Source organism: Lissotriton vulgaris, chromosome 4_1, assembly GCF_964263255.1.
Source record: "Lissotriton vulgaris chromosome 4_1, aLisVul1.2, whole genome shotgun sequence".
Lineage (NCBI taxonomy): Eukaryota > Metazoa > Chordata > Amphibia > Caudata > Salamandridae > Lissotriton > Lissotriton vulgaris.
The window spans coordinates 1,605,802,523-1,605,820,754 of record NC_141691.1 but is presented as its reverse complement, the minus strand read 5'-3'; the positions used below and the strand labels follow the sequence as shown (position 1 = coordinate 1,605,820,754).

At 43.3% G+C, this 18,232-nt stretch overlaps 1 protein-coding gene across 1 annotated transcript in view; it reads left to right on the top strand.

The window, feature by feature from the left end:
• The window catches only part of LACTB2 (lactamase beta 2), a 191,315-nt gene that overhangs the window by 60,508 nt on the left and 112,575 nt on the right, over positions 1-18,232 (top strand). The window contains exon 4 of the mRNA XM_086965862.1: positions 13,503-13,681. Within this exon, the coding sequence (XP_086821988.1) occupies positions 13,503-13,681 (179 nt within the window). The remainder of the gene's footprint in view (positions 1-13,502; positions 13,682-18,232) is intronic.

Below are 18,232 nucleotides of genomic sequence, written 5' to 3'. Positions count from 1 at the left end.
ATTTCATGGAAGAAAAGCACAATATTGCACAACTAAAATTTCTAATTTTGGAAAGTTTCAAAAAGATTGAAGGTAGAGACAACACCAAATATTTACTACAAAGAGAAAATTCATGGATATATAGATTGTGTACACAGAAACCACACGGACTCAATGAAAGGACAGAATTCTCATGTTACTTGTAAACTTGCTCCAGTGCCTCTATTTGGTACAACTGTGTTTATTCACACTGTGATACACACACCCCACAACATGTACGATGTGACCATGATATAGCTCATCACACTAAGTCACACCATTGTTCTCTCTTTTTTCACTAAACTTAGGTTCGCGACTGCTATCAGACACCTAATATGTTATGTTATTTTAGTTCATGTTACCATGTTTCATTTTATTTCACTGGTTGACAACACTTTATTAAATATCATCGACTCTAATAGAAGTCACAGGCAGATCCTGAAGAAGAGGTCCAATACAAGCCGGTTACACCACAGTCTTGTTTTTAGTTACTAGCGATCATGTGACCGCGATCGGTTTTTGAAAGCACAAACACAGCGGCAACATTGTTGCCGAAGTCGCAATGAATCAGAATGAACCAGCGTAGCGGTAATTCGGACCCATGTTCTTTAAACTACAGGTTAGTGTGCCCAAACCTAAGCTATTTAACTTTGCTTAGTACCCAACGGTTACACCCAGTTAGCAAACGCTAATTCTTCCCCCCCCCCCCCTTTCTTTCATCCATATCCAGCGTTCCAACACAGAATACATAAAGACAGGCATGTAAGTCGTTCCACTGCATTTTTATTTTTTATTTGACTGTTTTCTGTTCGTTACATGACATTGAAACATGATAAACAGACGAATATGTTTGGGTTAGTGCAATCTGTTTTCTATTGTTAGTTATTTCATGTCACATGAAGACATGCTTTACGTTCAGGAATAAGTGGTATTTATATATTTTTCTCAACAGTGTTAGTCCCTGATGAAGGGCTGGAAGTGCAGCCCGAAATGCATTGGATACGATATATAATAATGATGCCTTATTGATGCAAATGTGAAACTACTCAAAAGGAACTCAATATGTTCAAATGAATTTTTTGTTGGAAAAGAAAAAGTTTACAAATAAATCAAGCAAAATTATGAACTAAACTGTGTGGAATCCTCTGATTATCCAAGAGGAGAAAAAGTGTTCCCAAAGGGATGGTCCCAGTGACCCACTGGAATCACGTTTTCGACAGTTACTAAGGCGTTTTTAGGGGTAATAACGCCACCTACGGTGAACCTAATCCAAATAAACCCACAAAGTCAAACAGCTGTGCATCCACCCAAAACTTTACTGTTCACATTTTGGATGTATCCCACCAAGTTTTTCATCTATTTCAATGACTTAACAGACTTTAATGTCCCCCCATTACTGTATATCACAACTCTCTTATCCATTTTGATCATTAAATTCAGCCAATTTTATTGTACTCTACGAATATCATATCATTGAAAATTGTATATCCGTAAAATATAGCTCTTACTGTTCTCGAAAAACCTATAAATTGGATTACATTTTGAAAAGTCTGTGACAAATGCAGACAGTTAATGAATAATAATGAATATATTAACAATACTAATTCTATTCTTAATTTCCCAACACCTCCCATATCTTAGAGCCCTCTCTTTGTGATCCTCGACTCAAAGAGTATAATTTGAATAAAGTTTGTTTAATATGAAAGGACCGTCATCAGGCATAATAACTGTGAGTGTTTGGAGGTGCTGGCTTTGATTTATAGACACATTAGTTGTTAGGGAACTCGAAATGTAATGGGATACATAGCATATTAATTGAAAATTTAAAACTATAAGAATATTGACGATGATTTAAAAAAAGAAAGTTTGATTTGAATAAGGACTTGGCTAATCAAATGCAATGTGAGTGCACAGTTTTTAGGTCTTTGAGTTTCCGGTTCCTTAAAATAGAGGGAGTGGTGGCCTCCTTTTTGTATTTTTTTAATTTATCTTTATTGCCATTTTACAATATACAGTAAATAAAATATATACAGTGATATAATCCATGGTCCCATACTGCGCCTATTACTGTACAACATAGGGCTGATGAGTGGTGGTCTCCCTTAAGATTGTACCACAAACAGATCAAGTTGTTCTTGGTGTACATGCTATATCTACAGTTGCCCTCCAGGGATCTCATATTGAGAAGTGAAGTGTGTAACCTTAAAATATTATCAGACATGAAGGCATAAGTGACTTCCTGTGACTATATCAACCCAGGCAACAAGCGTAACTTTGGACATCATGTTTTAAGAGATGGCACGCGATACATATGTGTGAGTAGCCCTACACATGCAGTTCACTAACTCCAAAAGCAATGAACACATGAACACTATATTATGAATACAAAAGCATGAGCAACAAAAATATTGCCATTCTACTCCCAACTCATACTGTGATCCCCAAACAGGCTGTGGTTTGCTCCCCTGTCATGTCTTTCACTGTTGGCGTATTGTGTTTGTTGGAGAAATGGTGATCCAAGAACTCGATTGCTAATGTGCTACATAGCGAAGTGTAAGGCGCAATTTTCGCTGTTTCTCTTTGACTTTTTTAATAATTTTTGAAGCTTGCTCTGATAACTTTACCTTTATAGAGTGGTGCAAGGCTGTTTTAGGGGGGCCTATAAAGTGAACTTTTGTGGCGCATTCTGTGCAGTGTTACTACACTATTCTGTGGTGTTTTAAAAGGCAGCGGTGTAGTCCCACCACTAACACTTCCGCGCTCCAGTGTTGGAAGGGGTCGGGGCAGCATTCTTCCTCACGCTCCTGCTTCTAAGCTGTTTTTTGGGGGCCTTTGAAGAAAAATGGTGTGGCGTATTCAGTGCATTTTTCTGTTGTGTTTTTTGTGGCAGCAGTGTAGTCTCACCACGACGACATTGCTACCCAACTCCAGTGTTGGAGGTGAGTGGGGCGGCACTCTTCTGCATGCTCCTGCTTCAATTTGAGCAGGATGGAAGTGAAGATGCGCCAGAGGCACACCAATGGCAAGCCGTCCCCGCCCGTCCGTTCCCAGACAGTGCTGAGGGCAAAAACCCCTAATCAGATTGCCTCTCTTCAATAATCCATATATCAGGTACTCCCAGGAAGAGGCGCTAGCCGTAGACATTCTAGCTAAGAGTTCCCATGAGATGGCGTTTGACCTCAGCTTAGCTTGGAGTCAAGAATGCTTTACCTTCAGCCACTGTAGTTTTACTCTCAAGAATTACCTACATGCATTTAACTGTTTACCCATTATATTAGATTAGGAAGCACCTTATCCTGCTAGGAAAGTTGTAAAGAAGAGGCAATCTGTATGCTAATTAACGCCTTTTCTATCATTAAACATAAATATGGACTGGCTGACCTCACAGAAAATCATCAGCCTGAGATAGTTTTTATTACAGAAACTTGGGCTGACCAGACTTCAGGCCCAGACGTAGTAGTTGCCATTCCAGCAGGATATTCTTTATTTAAATTAGATTGTCCTCAAAATCCTGGAGGAGACTTGGTTGTCATATACCGCAATTATCTAGAGATGAGATTTGAACCAATCACAACATTAAAATGTGAAGCACATATGTTTAAATATCTAATATCCAAGAATATTGTATGGAATGCAATTCTAATTACCGCCCCCCGGGGTCTAGAGCCAACTTCTTGCAATCATTACGTTTTCTTTTGGAAACTTGCTCCCATTTGTCGAATATTGTGATTCTTGGTGATTTAAATTTCTATCTAGAAGCCTTACGGATAAGGATACTGAACTACTACTTAATCACATGCTACGCTTTGAGCTTGTACAAATGCTTCGTATTGCCACTCAGATTCTGAAGACATTTTTACTAACAACCCCACACTTTCATTTACCTATTCCTAGTCGCTGACATGGTCGACCGCAAAGCTATTTCCTTCACAATGGAGTTGCCGGTTGAGCCAATATTAAAAAACAAAACCCGACAAACTATTCAATCCTGACCCTGGCACAAAATTGATTGCAACAAGTTGAAAGGAAACCTATCAAAATTTCCACCAAATCTGGATAAAGATTTAGATGCAGTGGCTACCTACTACTCAACCTGGTTTGAAAATGCTGTTGGGCAGCTAGTGCTGCTACTAATGTACAAAATCATAGAGATAAACCATCTGCCCCATGGGTTTCGGCAAAACTAAAACTACAAAAATAAATGCAGAAGACAAGAACAAATATGGAGGAAAACATATAAGTCCCAGAAGAGAGACAGATACAAACAGTGTATAGTATAAAGCCTTGGTTATGGCAGAGAAATGTAATTCTTTTTTGGATAACCTACTGCTAAAAACTTGGCCAAAGAGCTTTTCAATAAGGTCATTTCTTCAGTAAACATCAACAATAAAATCACCACTAGCCATAATCAAGCCTTCTGTGATAAGCTAGCTGACTACTTTCCACATAAGGTAAATGGGGTTTACAACCAAGTCTTTTTAAATTTGCAAGGAATTTCAGATAGAGTCTAGCCAGATGGTCCTGTCTCCACACAAGAACATCTCACAGAGTGTTCCCCTCTGTTAGTTGAGCTGGTAAATAAAATAATTGAAGCAACTAAATGTGGTGCTCCTAATGATCATTGCCCTCCTAAAATACTGCATCTGGTAGCAAGGACAATAGCCCTACATCTTACCATACTCTTAAATAACATCCTCAAATCTGGATACTTCCATGCAACCTGGAAAAGGCATTAAGCATTTATTTGACAAAGAAACCCTCATTTAACCACCCCTAGACTTTAGTAGGTATAGCCCTATCTCACTACTTCAGTTTCCTGTCAAAATAGCTGGGAAACCTATGAATGCAGGACTGTCATCCTTCCTTACTTATAAACAATTGCTCAATGCATCTCAGCATAGTATTAGAGGTAGTCACAGCATGTAATCTGCTTTGATTGTACCTACTGAGGGGGTCAAAAAAATAATTGACAACGGTGGCAAGGCCTTTTAGATTTGTCGGCTGCTTTTGACATTGTCAATTTTTAATGTACTGTTGGCCCGCTTGAAGAGTATTGGAATCAGCGATTCTGCCCTGACTATGTTAGGATCTTTTCTAGCGGGTCAAAAGCAATCAGTCACTCTTAGTAATGTTGCCTCTAAGCCATTTCTCTTTTGTGTGGGGTCCCTCAGGGCACAGCATTAAGCCCCGAATTGTTAAATGTCTATGTTACCCCCCTGGCAAAGGTAATGCAATTATTTGGGTTCTCAATAGTGTCCTATGACAATGACACCTAGATAGCGGCCTTCATTTCCACTGACCTGCTGAAGGTAGCACATGCTTTGCAATTGTCTGTAGGAGGTGAGAAAATGAATGAAGAAAAACTGTCTTAAACTCAACTCGGGGAAAACGGAGGTTCTTCAATTTAGTCACAATACTTTACTCTGGTCCCCCATGTGGCGGCCTCCGGATCTAGTCAATCTGCCCTGTCCAGTCAGGAAAGTTCAAAACCTTGGAATCTCTCACCAACAAGCTCACCTTTACAGACCACATCAGTCAAGTCACTTCAACACATTTTTATCTTTTGAAAACCGTGAGGAAAATGTTTCTCTTTATCCCCTTTGAATTTAGGATTGTAATTGCTGCCCATCTACTATGTAGAATCAATCACTGTAATGCTGTGTATAGGGTCTACAATGGCGAGTCCTGGATAAACTTCGAATTCTACAAAATGCAACTACCCGGCTGTTATTAAACATCCCTAAATTTCAGTCTGCTTCACAGTCAATTGTTGATCTACACTGGCTGCCAGGAAAAAAATAGTCACCTTTAAGGCTCTTTGAGTGAGTCATAAAGCACTGCATGGCTCACGACCAGAATACTCAAAGTCAAGTTTCTGCTGGTATGGTTCCAACAGAACACTATGCTCCTCATTTACAAAGAAGATAAAGGTCCCAAGGTTCAAAAAAGCTCTCTGGGGCGGAAGAGCTTATTACGGTCCACTGGAAAAGCATGGAACAAGTTACCGATGCACAAAAAACTCAGTCCAACTTGATCCTCTTTAGAAATTGACTTCAAACCTGTCTTTTTCAAAGTAGCTCGTCTAAGTACCTGTTTTTGTTTCTGAAAGTTCGCTAGTGCCAAGACGCCTTTGGGCATTCACCCGCTTTATAAAACTAAACTTAATCTGTTTCGACAACTTTGGCCTTCTGTTGAATATCATTGAACTTTGCAGGATAAAGCAAGTCATATTTCATCCGGGGGAGATAGAAAACATTATTATTAACACCCAAGGGCTTCATGGCTGTCTTTGCTGTTTTAGTGAAATAAGGACATTTGCTGACCTGGCTGGCTGATGAATAATGTCTCCTATTTCCCCGAAGTAAGTTTGCAGTCTTTGTAGCTGGTGAATCTTTCAGTAACGGAGCTACGAGTAACAGCTGGAGGACCTGCAGCAAACTCTCATACCACCCACTCCACTGACAACTGCAGATTGTTATTGATTTCGCAGGGCCTCATCCACAAGATATATTTTAAAATGCACACATATTATCACTGTGGGTCAGCTAGTAATGCTAAATTGGATATGCTACCTCTACACAAGCACCCTTGAAGGTCCTCAATTTAAGCTTGAGGCTACTGTATAGTGCTTTCCTTGATTCACATACATGCTGTGATTCAATGTAGAGTCTTCATCATGGAAATCTTATTTTGGATGTTGATTTTCCTGTTTACCTAGTGCACCAGTAGTGAGTATTGCAGCTAACCTATGTAGCATGTTTTTGTGTGATTATAATCAACATGCAGACACCTGAAACAACAACTCAATTACTCTGCATTTAATAAGTGATCAAGGGGGCTCGTAGAGCATGGTAACCGGATTCCCAGAGACCTTATGCCAACCCACATCCGTTGGCAGGTATCTTTAGCACATATCAGACAGCAACTTCTTGTGTCCACTCGCACAAAGCAATCACATTTAACTCAAATAAATACAGCATATCTAAAGTGGTGGGTACCAAGCAGCAAGGAAAGCAGCTCTAGTCCCACGGAGCTGTGGCTCTACTCTCCACATCTCTGAGTCCGACACCCTGAATCACAGCAGGCCAACTAGGACCAAAAGTGCAGAAGACATAAGTGCTCACAGCCGGTGGTGCTGCTCATCACAGGGAACTTGTTCTCATGCTCTACAGGTAAACAGAGAGCTTGAAAATCCACACAGGCTCGCAGTTCAGCTGGAAGCAGAGTAATCACCAAGAAATGTCCAAGGATGCGAAAGGGCAAAAATTGGAGAGAAGCAAAAGTTGCACACAACTGGCCGAGCACCCTTGGGTCCCTGTTGCCCCAGAGTCATCAGGACGTCCAGTTACAGCAGTGGAAGGGCTCCACAGCATAGACTTTACCTATGCCCTTGTGCAGTTCCATATAAGGCAGAAAGCTTCTCCATACTGTTCCTTCACACGTAGCCTGTCTCTCCAGATTAGTCGTCTCATATTTTGGTTGGTGAAGAAGGAGCAGGTTTATTGAAAGCAGCCATCTTGGAGGTTGCCCTCTGCCATCCCCAATTGTAACCTATTGTTGCCCAGAGAAGAGATATTTGCAAGTTCATTGGAGACAGTTTATCAAGTAGGCGGACACATGTCTGAATGAATTGTATGCTTCAGGTGTCCACATTGGAAATCCCTGGCTATTCTTTTGACTTTCATCCATTATGTTGAGCTACAGATTGTGTTTTTGTTATGAATAAGCAGAAAAATCAATGTTGTCTAATTGCTGTAGAAATGCACCCATTTCAACAACGGAATTGGTCTGTAAACTCGTGCATTCAGGTTAAATCCCGTTTAATGAAAATGTTGTTCATCACATGGCTGATTAAAGTGTTTAATTTTCAGAACATCATATCACAATTAGAGTACAGTTTTGCACGTGATTTGCTAAATGACTATCTAGTACAGTAAGTAGTCTTCAAACATTTTAATGTTTAATGCCGCGGCCCCCCTAGTGTAAAGAATAATAATAATAATAATAATTCCTGCCCAGAATAAAAACCTATTTTTCCCAATTCTTCTATAACATTGACAATCCTTAAACATTACAGATATCAGTGTTAAAAATGCAATCAAATATGATTGTCAACATGCTCTTCTGGTCAGCCAGGTCTTACTAAAGTGTAAAATATCATTCAAAAGCCCCCCCCCCCCCCCCCCGCCCCTTGACACCTACTCCCTGCCATCATATGAAGTACAAAGTGGCCTTCTGCCCTCTGTTTTCGTTCAGTAAAAAAAAAACACTTATCAGCACTCTTGGACAGTGCTGGTGCCCCCTGTGATCAATTAGGGCCCCCCTAGCAGGGCACGCCCTCCAGTTTGAAGACCTCTGATCTAGTAGCTAGGCAAGGTTATGATACTGACAAATGAGAAAAGATTGTTCTACAAATGCATATTTTGCATATCCCTGCTGCAGTAGATTGTTGCCACTGTAGAGAATCCACACAACCAGAGTTAAAGGAAAGGCCTTTGATTTACTTTGTGTATTTGTGAAACTTTCATGAATAGGGAAATGTCTTAAATCTCTTCTTTGAGAAGGCATGGGCAATGATTTTGAACATCTGTCTGAGAAAAAAGTAATTTGTCTGTAAAACTATCTGGATGCTGTAGCCGAATAAGAAGACAGAAATACTAGATTTTGTTCGTCTTTTGTACAATCTATAATTCCTTACCATATTCCTACATGTCTCAGAAAGCAAGGATTTAAAAAAGCATTATGTGGTCACTGCTAGCAAGGCATTAGCTAACTCATATGGACATGCCTACTTGGCTCTTAACAACGAACATACACGTTTTAACAGATTGTTCAAATGTTTCTACAATTTCTAATAGTTTACAGTTCAAACAAATTCCAATAGTTCACTCAAAGGTTCTTACAAGACTTTCATTTTGAACCCAGGGTTGTTTGTCGTGGTTGTTTCTCTGATTTTATGAAAGTGGATCAAGTGTACTTTATTGAAATTTGAATGATTGGTCCCATGCACTAAGGATTTTTTGGTTTGAAGAATATTAATTTGGCAGTAGTTAGATAGGTTCTATCATGGTCAGGAGCGATAATCTAATAATATAAAAGGATACAGTCATTCAGTGACGCACCAGTTTTCCTTTTCCTAGTGTGAATTTGCAGCAAGATTTATTTCAGAATTGTCACAGGAATTGTCACAGTGTCTTGAGAAATCAGAGGTTCATCTGTATTGTTTGAACACGCATCAGATGTGCTCAATTGAAATCTATAATGAGGCAATGCTGTTCAGGGAGATATGTCTATGAACAATCCTATACATAAAAAATACATAATTATTGAAGGTTGTCTTGGAATTATGAAATGTGATCATTTTTTAGGTGACAACAAGAAAACTTTGTTGACTGACCATTATCCACACTAGTAGGGTAATTAGTGATTAGGGTGTACCTATTAGCACTGAGCCATATATCCAGCAATACCTAAAAACTATTTGAGCAAAAATAAAAAGAATTATGACATGCTGATTCTGCTGTCTCTTTCAATGTCCTATTACCTTGAGCAGAACAGTGGAAGATGCCTTCTTCCTCTCACACACTGCCCTTCCCCAGTATTTGTAAATACATATGTTGCTACTTTCTGCTCCAATCTCGCTCCACAATGTTGCATTTTTAGGTCTCGGCGTCAACGCGCGGAAGCGCGTCTCCGCCGAGATCTTTTGTCAGCGACTATCATTCCCAGGAGACAGTCCTGGCCACGCGCATCCTTCCAGGCGATTTGTAACTGGAACGCGCGCTGTGGCCAGGCGCTGTCTCCTGGGAAGCGCAAGCACCCCACACGCATGCGCATACACACACACACAAGCGCCCATGCACGCACGCACATACATACATACAGAGACACCCCCCCCTGACACATACACACACGCGCGCACACACACACAAGTGCACCGAGGCCCTCCCCCTCCCTCCCTCCCTCCCCCGCCGTCGCCGTCACCGTCGCACGCATACATACACACACGAGCATACACGCACACACACACACAAGTGCACCAAGCCCCCCCAGCCTTTTTTTGAACTTACCTGGCCAATGTCGGGGACTCTGCTCAGCACGCGGCGCCCAACCTCCTGCTGGCGCGGCCCCGGGCGCGAGACGCATTTCACTCCGCCTGCCTCCTCTTCCGGTCTGGACGTGGCCCCGCCCCCGTCACAGGCGACCGTGCCTGACTTCCGGGGCAGCCGCGGCGGCATTCCGGGGGCATACTCAATTCTATATTTAAAGTGCCTCCTACTGTGTAATGTGACAGGCGGCCTGAAATTATGTTTTGCGAGACGTTTTTATGATGTAAACTTTTAAAAGATCTTTGAAAGAAGAATTTGCAGACTAAACAAAACGACGGCATTGGAGACAAACAGGAAATGTACCAGAATTTTACAAACAAAAGACGAAGTATGGAAGTATGCAGAAAACGGTGAGACCTATTAAATGAGTGCAGAGTGAGTGCAGAGTGGTAATGCAGAGTAGTGAGTGCAGAGTAGTGAGTGCAGAGTAGTGAGTGCTGAGTAGTGAGTGCTGAGTAGTGAGTGCTGAGTGCAGAGTAGTGAGTGCAGAGTAGTGAGTGCAGAGTAGTGAGTGCAGAGTAGTGAGTGCAGAGTAGTGAGTGCAGAGTGCAGTGTAGTAAGTGCAGTGTAGTAAGTGCAGAGTAGTGAGTGCAGAGTAGTGAGTGCAGAGTAGTGAGTGCAGAGTAGTGAGTGCAGAGTAGTGAGTAGTGAGTGCAGAGTAGTGAGTGCAGAGTAGTGAGTGCAGAGTAGTGAGTGCAGAGTAGTGAGTGCAGAGTAGTGAGTAGTGAGTGCAGAGTAGTGAGTGCAGAGTAGTGAGTGCAGAGTAGTGAGTGCAGAGTGCAGTGTAGTAAGTGCAGTGTAGTAAGTGCAGAGTAGTGAGTGCAGAGTAGTGAGTGCAGAGTAGTGAGTGCAGAGTAGTGAGTGCAGAGTAGTGAGTAGTGAGTGCAGAGTAGTGAGTGCAGAGTAGTGAGTGCAGAGTAGTGAGTGCAGAGTAGTGAGTGCAGAGTAGTGAGTAGTGAGTGCAGAGTAGTGAGTGCAGAGTAGTGAGTGCAGAGTAGTGAGTGCAGAGTAGTGAGTGCAGAGTAGTGAGTGCAGAGTAGTGAGTGCAGAGTAGTGAGTGCAGAGTGCAGAGTGCAGAGTAGTGAGTGCAGAGTAGTGAGTGCAGAGTAGTGAGTGCAGAGTAGTGAGTGCAGAGTAGTGAGTGCAGAGTAGTGAGTGCAGTGTAGTGAGTGCAGAGTAGTGAGTGCAGAGTAGTGAGTGCAGAGTAGTGAGTAGTGAGTGCAGAGTAGTGAGTGCAGAGTAGTGAGTGCAGAGTAGTGAGTGCAGAGTAGTGAGTGCAGAGTAGTGAGTAGTGAGTGCAGAGTAGTGAGTGCAGAGTAGTGAGTGCAGAGTAGTGAGTGCAGAGTAGTGAGTGCAGAGTAGTGAGTGCAGTGTAGTGAGTGCAGTGTAGTGAGTGCAGTGTAGTGAGTGCAGAGTAGTGAGTGCAGAGTAGTGAGTGCAGAGTGCTGAGTGCAGAGTAGTGAGTGCAGAGTGCTGAGTGCAGAGTAGTGAGTGCAGAGTAGTGAGTGCAGAGTAGTGAGTGCAGAGTAGTGAGTGCAGAGTAGTGAGTAGTGAGTGCAGAGTAGTGAGTGCAGAGTAGTGAGTAGTGAGTGTGCAGAGTAGTGAGTGCAGAGCGAGTGTGCAGAGTAGTGAGTGCAGAGTAGTGAGTAGTGAGTGCAGAGTAGTGAGTGCAGAGTAGTGAGTAGTGAGTGCAGAGTAGTGAGTAGTGAGTGTGCAGAGTAGTGAGTGCAGAGTGAGTGTGCAGAGCAGTGAGTGCAGAGTGAGTGTGCAGAGCAGTGAGTGCAGAGTGAGTGTGCAGAGCAGTGAGTGCAGAGTGAGTGTGCAGAGCATTGTGTGCTGTTGAGTGCAGAGTGCTGTGTATTGGCAATGTTAATGACAATGCCATTTATTTTTGATTTAAAGAAAAAAAAATGTCATGAGCAATGCCAATAGCTCTACCTTTAATGATGCCTAGACCATTGCATTGCAAATGCTTGTTTATTTTATTTGCAGTTTATTATGTTTTTCTTCACAATGTTTTTATGCAACGTAAAACGTTTAACAAAACAACATAAAGCTACATTCTATCCTATTGCTACCCTTCCCACATGTTTGCATCAAAAATGTCATGTAATGCTTGTATGTTGCATATAATGTATCCTTCAGCAACTGGAAATGTTTGTCAGTGTTGTATTGGCCTTTGTTGGAGAAGAATAGGCGCAAAAGAAAAGAAAACACTTATGTACTTATGGGGCTGTTTACAATTATCCTTATTGTGGCTAATAGACAAGGTTTTGTAACCTGAGTATTTTGTGCAAAACGTTCTAATCACTTTATCTCGTCCTTCATAGAAGTGGGTAGGGAAGGTTGCACTTTTACATTTTCATATTTTTGTTTTTTTATTGTCATAGAGATGTGTTGACGTGTATGAACCTCACCCATTTGAAACTAGGCCGGGGCTTCAGCAGTACCTGGGTGGTGGAAGGCATCAATGGTGTGTGGTATTTACTATTCTCCTTGTTTATTGTCTGTAAAGGTTGCTATGCACATTCTGTAAAGTGCTCCGATACCCTAGGGTCAAGGTTGCGCTATATAAAACTTTAAATATAAATAAAAGCTAGAAATGCATATAGACACTGAATGTATTCACACACCCTACCTACCCTGCAATTCTGCTCTGCCAACCTGTAATCATGGTCTCCTTCCTACCTATTATGTGATGCTCATATGCGTTATTTTTCCCTTCAGATGTGTCAGGTTCATATTGGCTTATCCACTGTGGCCCTGCTTAGCACCAATAGCAATAGCAGGCCCTACGGATGCACTGCCATAATTAGGCTGCCTCCGTCCCATTAGCTGTCACTGCAGCTCATTGATGTTGCTTGCGCCCATCACTGCTAACAGTCACAATATGTCTTTGTGTTAACTCGGGCCACTGCATATTGTGTCACAGCACCTCAGCTCCTGAAATGCAGCTCAGTGCTGTGCCAGCTGATACATGTTATAAATCACAAAACGAGTCCATATCACTGCAGGGATGGGAGAAAAATGAAGACTGAAGAATACATTAACAAATCTGATTGGCATACAGGTAATTCAAATTCACCTCGGCATCACACTAAGCCAGTGACTTACTGTAAACATGCCTACCCATGCCAGCTGTTGTTTCCCTGAAGAGAGCCACTCAGTATCATTCTAGCCTGTGAGAGCAATACATCTCCCTCTCCTTTGGTGTCCCTGAAGTTACCTAGTTTGCATTTGCCCCCGAGCAAGAACGATATAGAGCCAGGAAGAAAAATAGATTGCGTTTGCGTGTCTGGGTGAGTGTGTATGAATATATGCATGCATTCTCCCTTGCATATAAATGATTTGCACACTTTTCTTTCATATTAACAGAGTTTTGTACACACCTGGGCACACAGATGACCACATGGCTTTGGTTTTGCTGGAGGAAAATGCAATTTTTTCCGGAGATTGCATTTTAGGAGAAGGAACAGCAGTGTTTGAGGAACTGTATGACTACATGAAGTCGTTACAAAGGTTATTGGAAATGGAGGCAGACCTAATATACCCAGGTTAGTGTTACCTTTCAGTTACTAAATGTTTAATGGAATGCTGTAACGTTTGTTTGTTAGCTCTTTAGGCTGAGGTTGTATTACTATTTATACATCCTCTAGTTTTTCTCACTTTCCTGTATTATCTGCTGAGCATGGCTTTCCTCGTTTATTCTATGATAATATTGGAGCTCTGCTTATTGGTCTCCCGGGGTATGGGCGACCTGAGGTTGACACTAATAATAGGTACAGATTTTCCTCCAGATCACTATTCTCCTTTGGATACACGCCTGGTTAATAACAAAATGAATGAAATTATGGATCGAAAGTCTGAAGCTACCTAGAGTAGTGCTACAGATGGAGATGTGTGGAATTCATTCACAGGGTAAAATGTGCACACCGGGCTATCGTTCCAGCAGCGCATTGTAGGTCAGCACAACAATGGGAAGCAGAAATTAACAATATGCAATTAGCAAAAATCCATCTTAAACACAATGGCGGATAGATATTTATTTAGATTAGTTGCAAGAACTGCACATATATATGATAAGTTTACATACAGTAGTCTGAAGGAGTGAACCAGAGTGTTTAGATGCACACTAGTAGACACATCTTGTACCCACAAATGTTAGGCCAGCTAGAGCTCTCTACCAGATGTTGTGCAAGTGATTGCCACTGTGAACACTTTAGTAATCCTGAACATACCGAACAATTCGTGTAGAATGGTTGATAACACCTGAGATGGTTGCAGCAACTGCGGCCTGGGCAAACAGTTTTGACAGATGAATGGCAAGCATCTCCGGGAAATTGAGTCTGAGATCTTTGACAAACCAGCCATCGTTCTAAGGAAAAGGGGGGACCTCTCCAGCACTGAGCAGCCTGCAAGAAAAAAGGAAAGCACCATAACCAGATTAAAGGAATAACAGAACTCTATACTTCTTTGTTCCTTGAGGACTCCCTTTAAGGGTCACACTGTAGTACCTCATTTTAGGGACCCACCATGAGCTTGGATTATATACCGCTTTTAGGCAGAATCATAAGTGTCCATCCAAAATAGTATCACGTCTCCTACAGTATTGCTGTATGCGGTAATATTGCATGCTTTTTACAGGGACAAATACTACAGAAGAAACTTGAAGGACTTTGTCCATGGAAAATGGACTGGAACTAGGGGTTTACAATTGCAAAAACAGTGCTGGAACACAGATTTCCTCACGTAATGCACCATTCCATAAGGGTGTCTAGGGAATCAACGTATTTCCCTGTGGTAATACCACAAACCAGTATTATACCAGGTGCGGTTTTAGCATGAGAGTTAGACCACGCTTGATGAGTGTGCTTCTTGATGCAGGAATTAACAAAGACTCACTGCCATTCGTCTGTATCTGTGGCAGTATTACTCCTTCTATAAAAATCCATATGGACCCTTCCACTGCAGAAATATACATTACTTCGTCTCGTTTTTGTTGTTGATAAAGCAAAGAACTGTGCCTTTGTGTTTTTACTCCTTACTGGAGGTGTTTTGGTCTCAGCAGAGTTTACTCTGTTGGCAATGGCAGACAGTTTTTAGGTCACACGCCTGCGTTGCACTGAGCAGCTGTGCTCCCGCATCGTGAGACCTTTAGTAAGTGAAAAACAGGGAAATCAAGCTGACCTAGGAATCAGTTTCCTTTTCAGCTACCCCATTGTTCTTTGTGTGTGTCTTATTCTAAAAGACTGCACACAATTGGCCAGAGGCGGGTGCATTGCTCCTCCCACGGCCTATTGGTGTCTATTACGCGCTTGGTGTGCGTAATAGATACCAATAGTCTGTGGCGTGTGCGCGCTCCACTCGCGGGCTTGTTTTGTTTGTATCCCGCCTGAGGCAACAACTAGTTTTTCTCTCACTTACGAACAACCCCTACAGCGCTTGTTCTCCTTCCATGTGTCTCCTCTGACCTCTGTCTCATCAGCCTCCTGTTTTCTTTTCCCTGTTTCTCCTTACCCGTGTCTCCTCTGTCTCCTGTTTTATCTTCCTCCTGTATCTCTTTCCCGGTGTCTTTCTCCAAGGCCAATACATGCCAACAAACCCGATTCAGAAGAAAGTCCGGATTTTTAAGCCAAAAAGCACTTCATTTTAACTGTCTCCCGCCTGAACTTGCCCCTGTAAGAGAATGGGGGAAATAAATCTCCCCTCTTTCTTGTTCTAAAATGTTGGTATTGCCTGTTTCTCTTACCCCTTGCCTACTTACCCTTGATTGCTCCGTTCACTGCCTCCTCCGTCCTGCCATTCCTTGTGAATTCTGCTTCATGTGCCCCTTGTTTCTTGTGCCCTTCCCTATTTCTTCTGCCAACTTTCTCCTGTGCTTCTGCTCTTTGAGTGCCACCTGTATCTCGTGTATCTCCGGCCATTTCCTTCTTTTTGTGCGCTAGCCAGCCTGTTTCAGGGGTGTGCCCTCCAACCTTCCGTCGCCCTCTCCTACTATCCTCTTTTTTTTTTCTCTACCTCCTTCCCCTGTGCTGCTGCAAAGGTCACTCGGCTTCCATATCACAATATTACCCTGCAGCGTGCAGCCACCACAAGCCTCTGGTGCTGCTGCATGTGCCCCTTGCCCCCTGCATCCCCTTGTGCCCCTGGCCCTGTTCACCTGGCTGTTCTTTCTAGCAAGGCTCTTAGGTATCTGGAAACAGAAACCTTTTTTGTTTGACTAAATTCCTGGAGGGCGAGCCTAGATAATAACCCTCTAACTCCCTTCCTTATTTATTTGACCTGTTCACCTGGTCCCATGTACCCACTCCTCTCTCTGGCACAGGTTATTCCAGCGGTTTCCTCTGCTACTTTAGTCGCAGATAAAGGCCGCAGTCTCTTCCGTGCCACATGTGACCGGCCTCCTCCAGAACAGGATAAAGCCCCGGCCAGGAACTTCACATGACCCCGGAGTGAACTTCACACACGCCGGCCGAGTTTACTGCAGCCACGCTGCTTCCTGCCAAGCCTCCTCAGAGTGTGCAGCAACAACACGGCCCTCTCACCCCTGCTGGAGGGGCACCCTCTGCGCCCCGCGGCAGGCATGCGCCCCCTCCCCCTGGAGGGGAATGCCGCCCGTGCACCCCTGGGCAGAGGGTGTCCCCCTCCCCCCATGAGAGGAAGGATGCACTCACCCCGTGGGGAGTCACCACGGTAAAAGGCGTGACGTCATCACCACTGAGATAGGCATGGATGGATCTCTCCTAGAAAAGGGGGGCATGCCAACCTCTTTCTCTCGGATTGTCTTATTGCTGGAACCCATTTACCCTCAAGGAGACATCCGCCGTTGTCTGAGGGGAGTCCTCCCTCCTTGCCCATGGCAAAGGATACTATTTTCACTCCATGGGTGAAGCCCTCCTGAGGCAGAGGGTGTCATTGCCCTCTTCATCACGTGTGAGGTCCGCCATTGTCACCCGAGTAGGTCGTAACTTCTCACCCAAGCGGACTCCTGCCAGGCTGCCCCTCTCGCCGCAGGGGAGGATGCACTCCTCACCTCGGGACCTGGGCATGCAATTTTCACCCCAAAGGGAAAATACATGGGAACCAGAGAAAAGCGAGGCGTCTCCACAAAGGCCAGATGTAGTTAGACGCAGACAGAAAGAGACAGTCCCAAAGTGTCGCACACCAGAGAAGACGAGCCAGGTTTAGAAAGACAGTTCGATCTCTACTTATCCTTAGATGTGGTGACCACTGTTCTCGCTAACCTGCGCTCCTGGGCGCCAGTGCACATATGTCTCTCAGAGCGCGCAGTGTAATATGCGAAGCGTGCAGACTCATCTGAGGCAGTTCGCGCCACCGCTTTTGAAATGTGTGCGGCACGAAAGGCAGAGGGAGACCACTCGAAGTTTGTCAGCAAATGTCTCCTGCTGCATTTCTTTTGTTTAAAAGGACTCAGTTCTGGGGCAGATTGTGTGCTTTTTTAAAAGTTAATCACAGCGCCCGTGTGCGCTGCAATTAACCTGATTACTTTAACAAAGGCACACAATCTGCCCCGCAGCTGTGCCCTATTAACAAATGAAAGGTCTCAAATCTACAAGCATGACGTGTGCTTTCAGGGGTTTCTAAAAGCACACGTCCTGCCTGTACACTTGCTGCATTTCGTTTCATAATGAAGCGGGGCAGATTGTATGCCACACTCTATTTACAAATGAAATGCAGAAAGTCTACAAGCATGACAAGTGCTTTTATAAACACCTGAAAGAACACATCATGCTTGTAGACTTCAGAGACGTTTTTCAGGCGCTACTTAAAAGTGCCATCAGAGCACCACCCTGCCATGAAACCTACAGTGTCAGGGCTGCTGACTGGATGACGATGAGGAGTCCAAAGGCTGTGAAAAACACATGGGTACCGGCTATCAGAGAGCCTAGTGAGATGCCAGAGCAGTGTGCAACAAATAGACAAGCGGAGCAAGGCCTGTGAGTACCAGACCACAATGAGACAGCAGCCATATACACCCGACAATCAGCAGCATGACCAGTTTGCTCACTTGTCCATCTGCTCAAGAATACGGTGGATGAAGACGATCTCTGAAGGACTTCTAATGTCACAGGTGAGTCAGCACC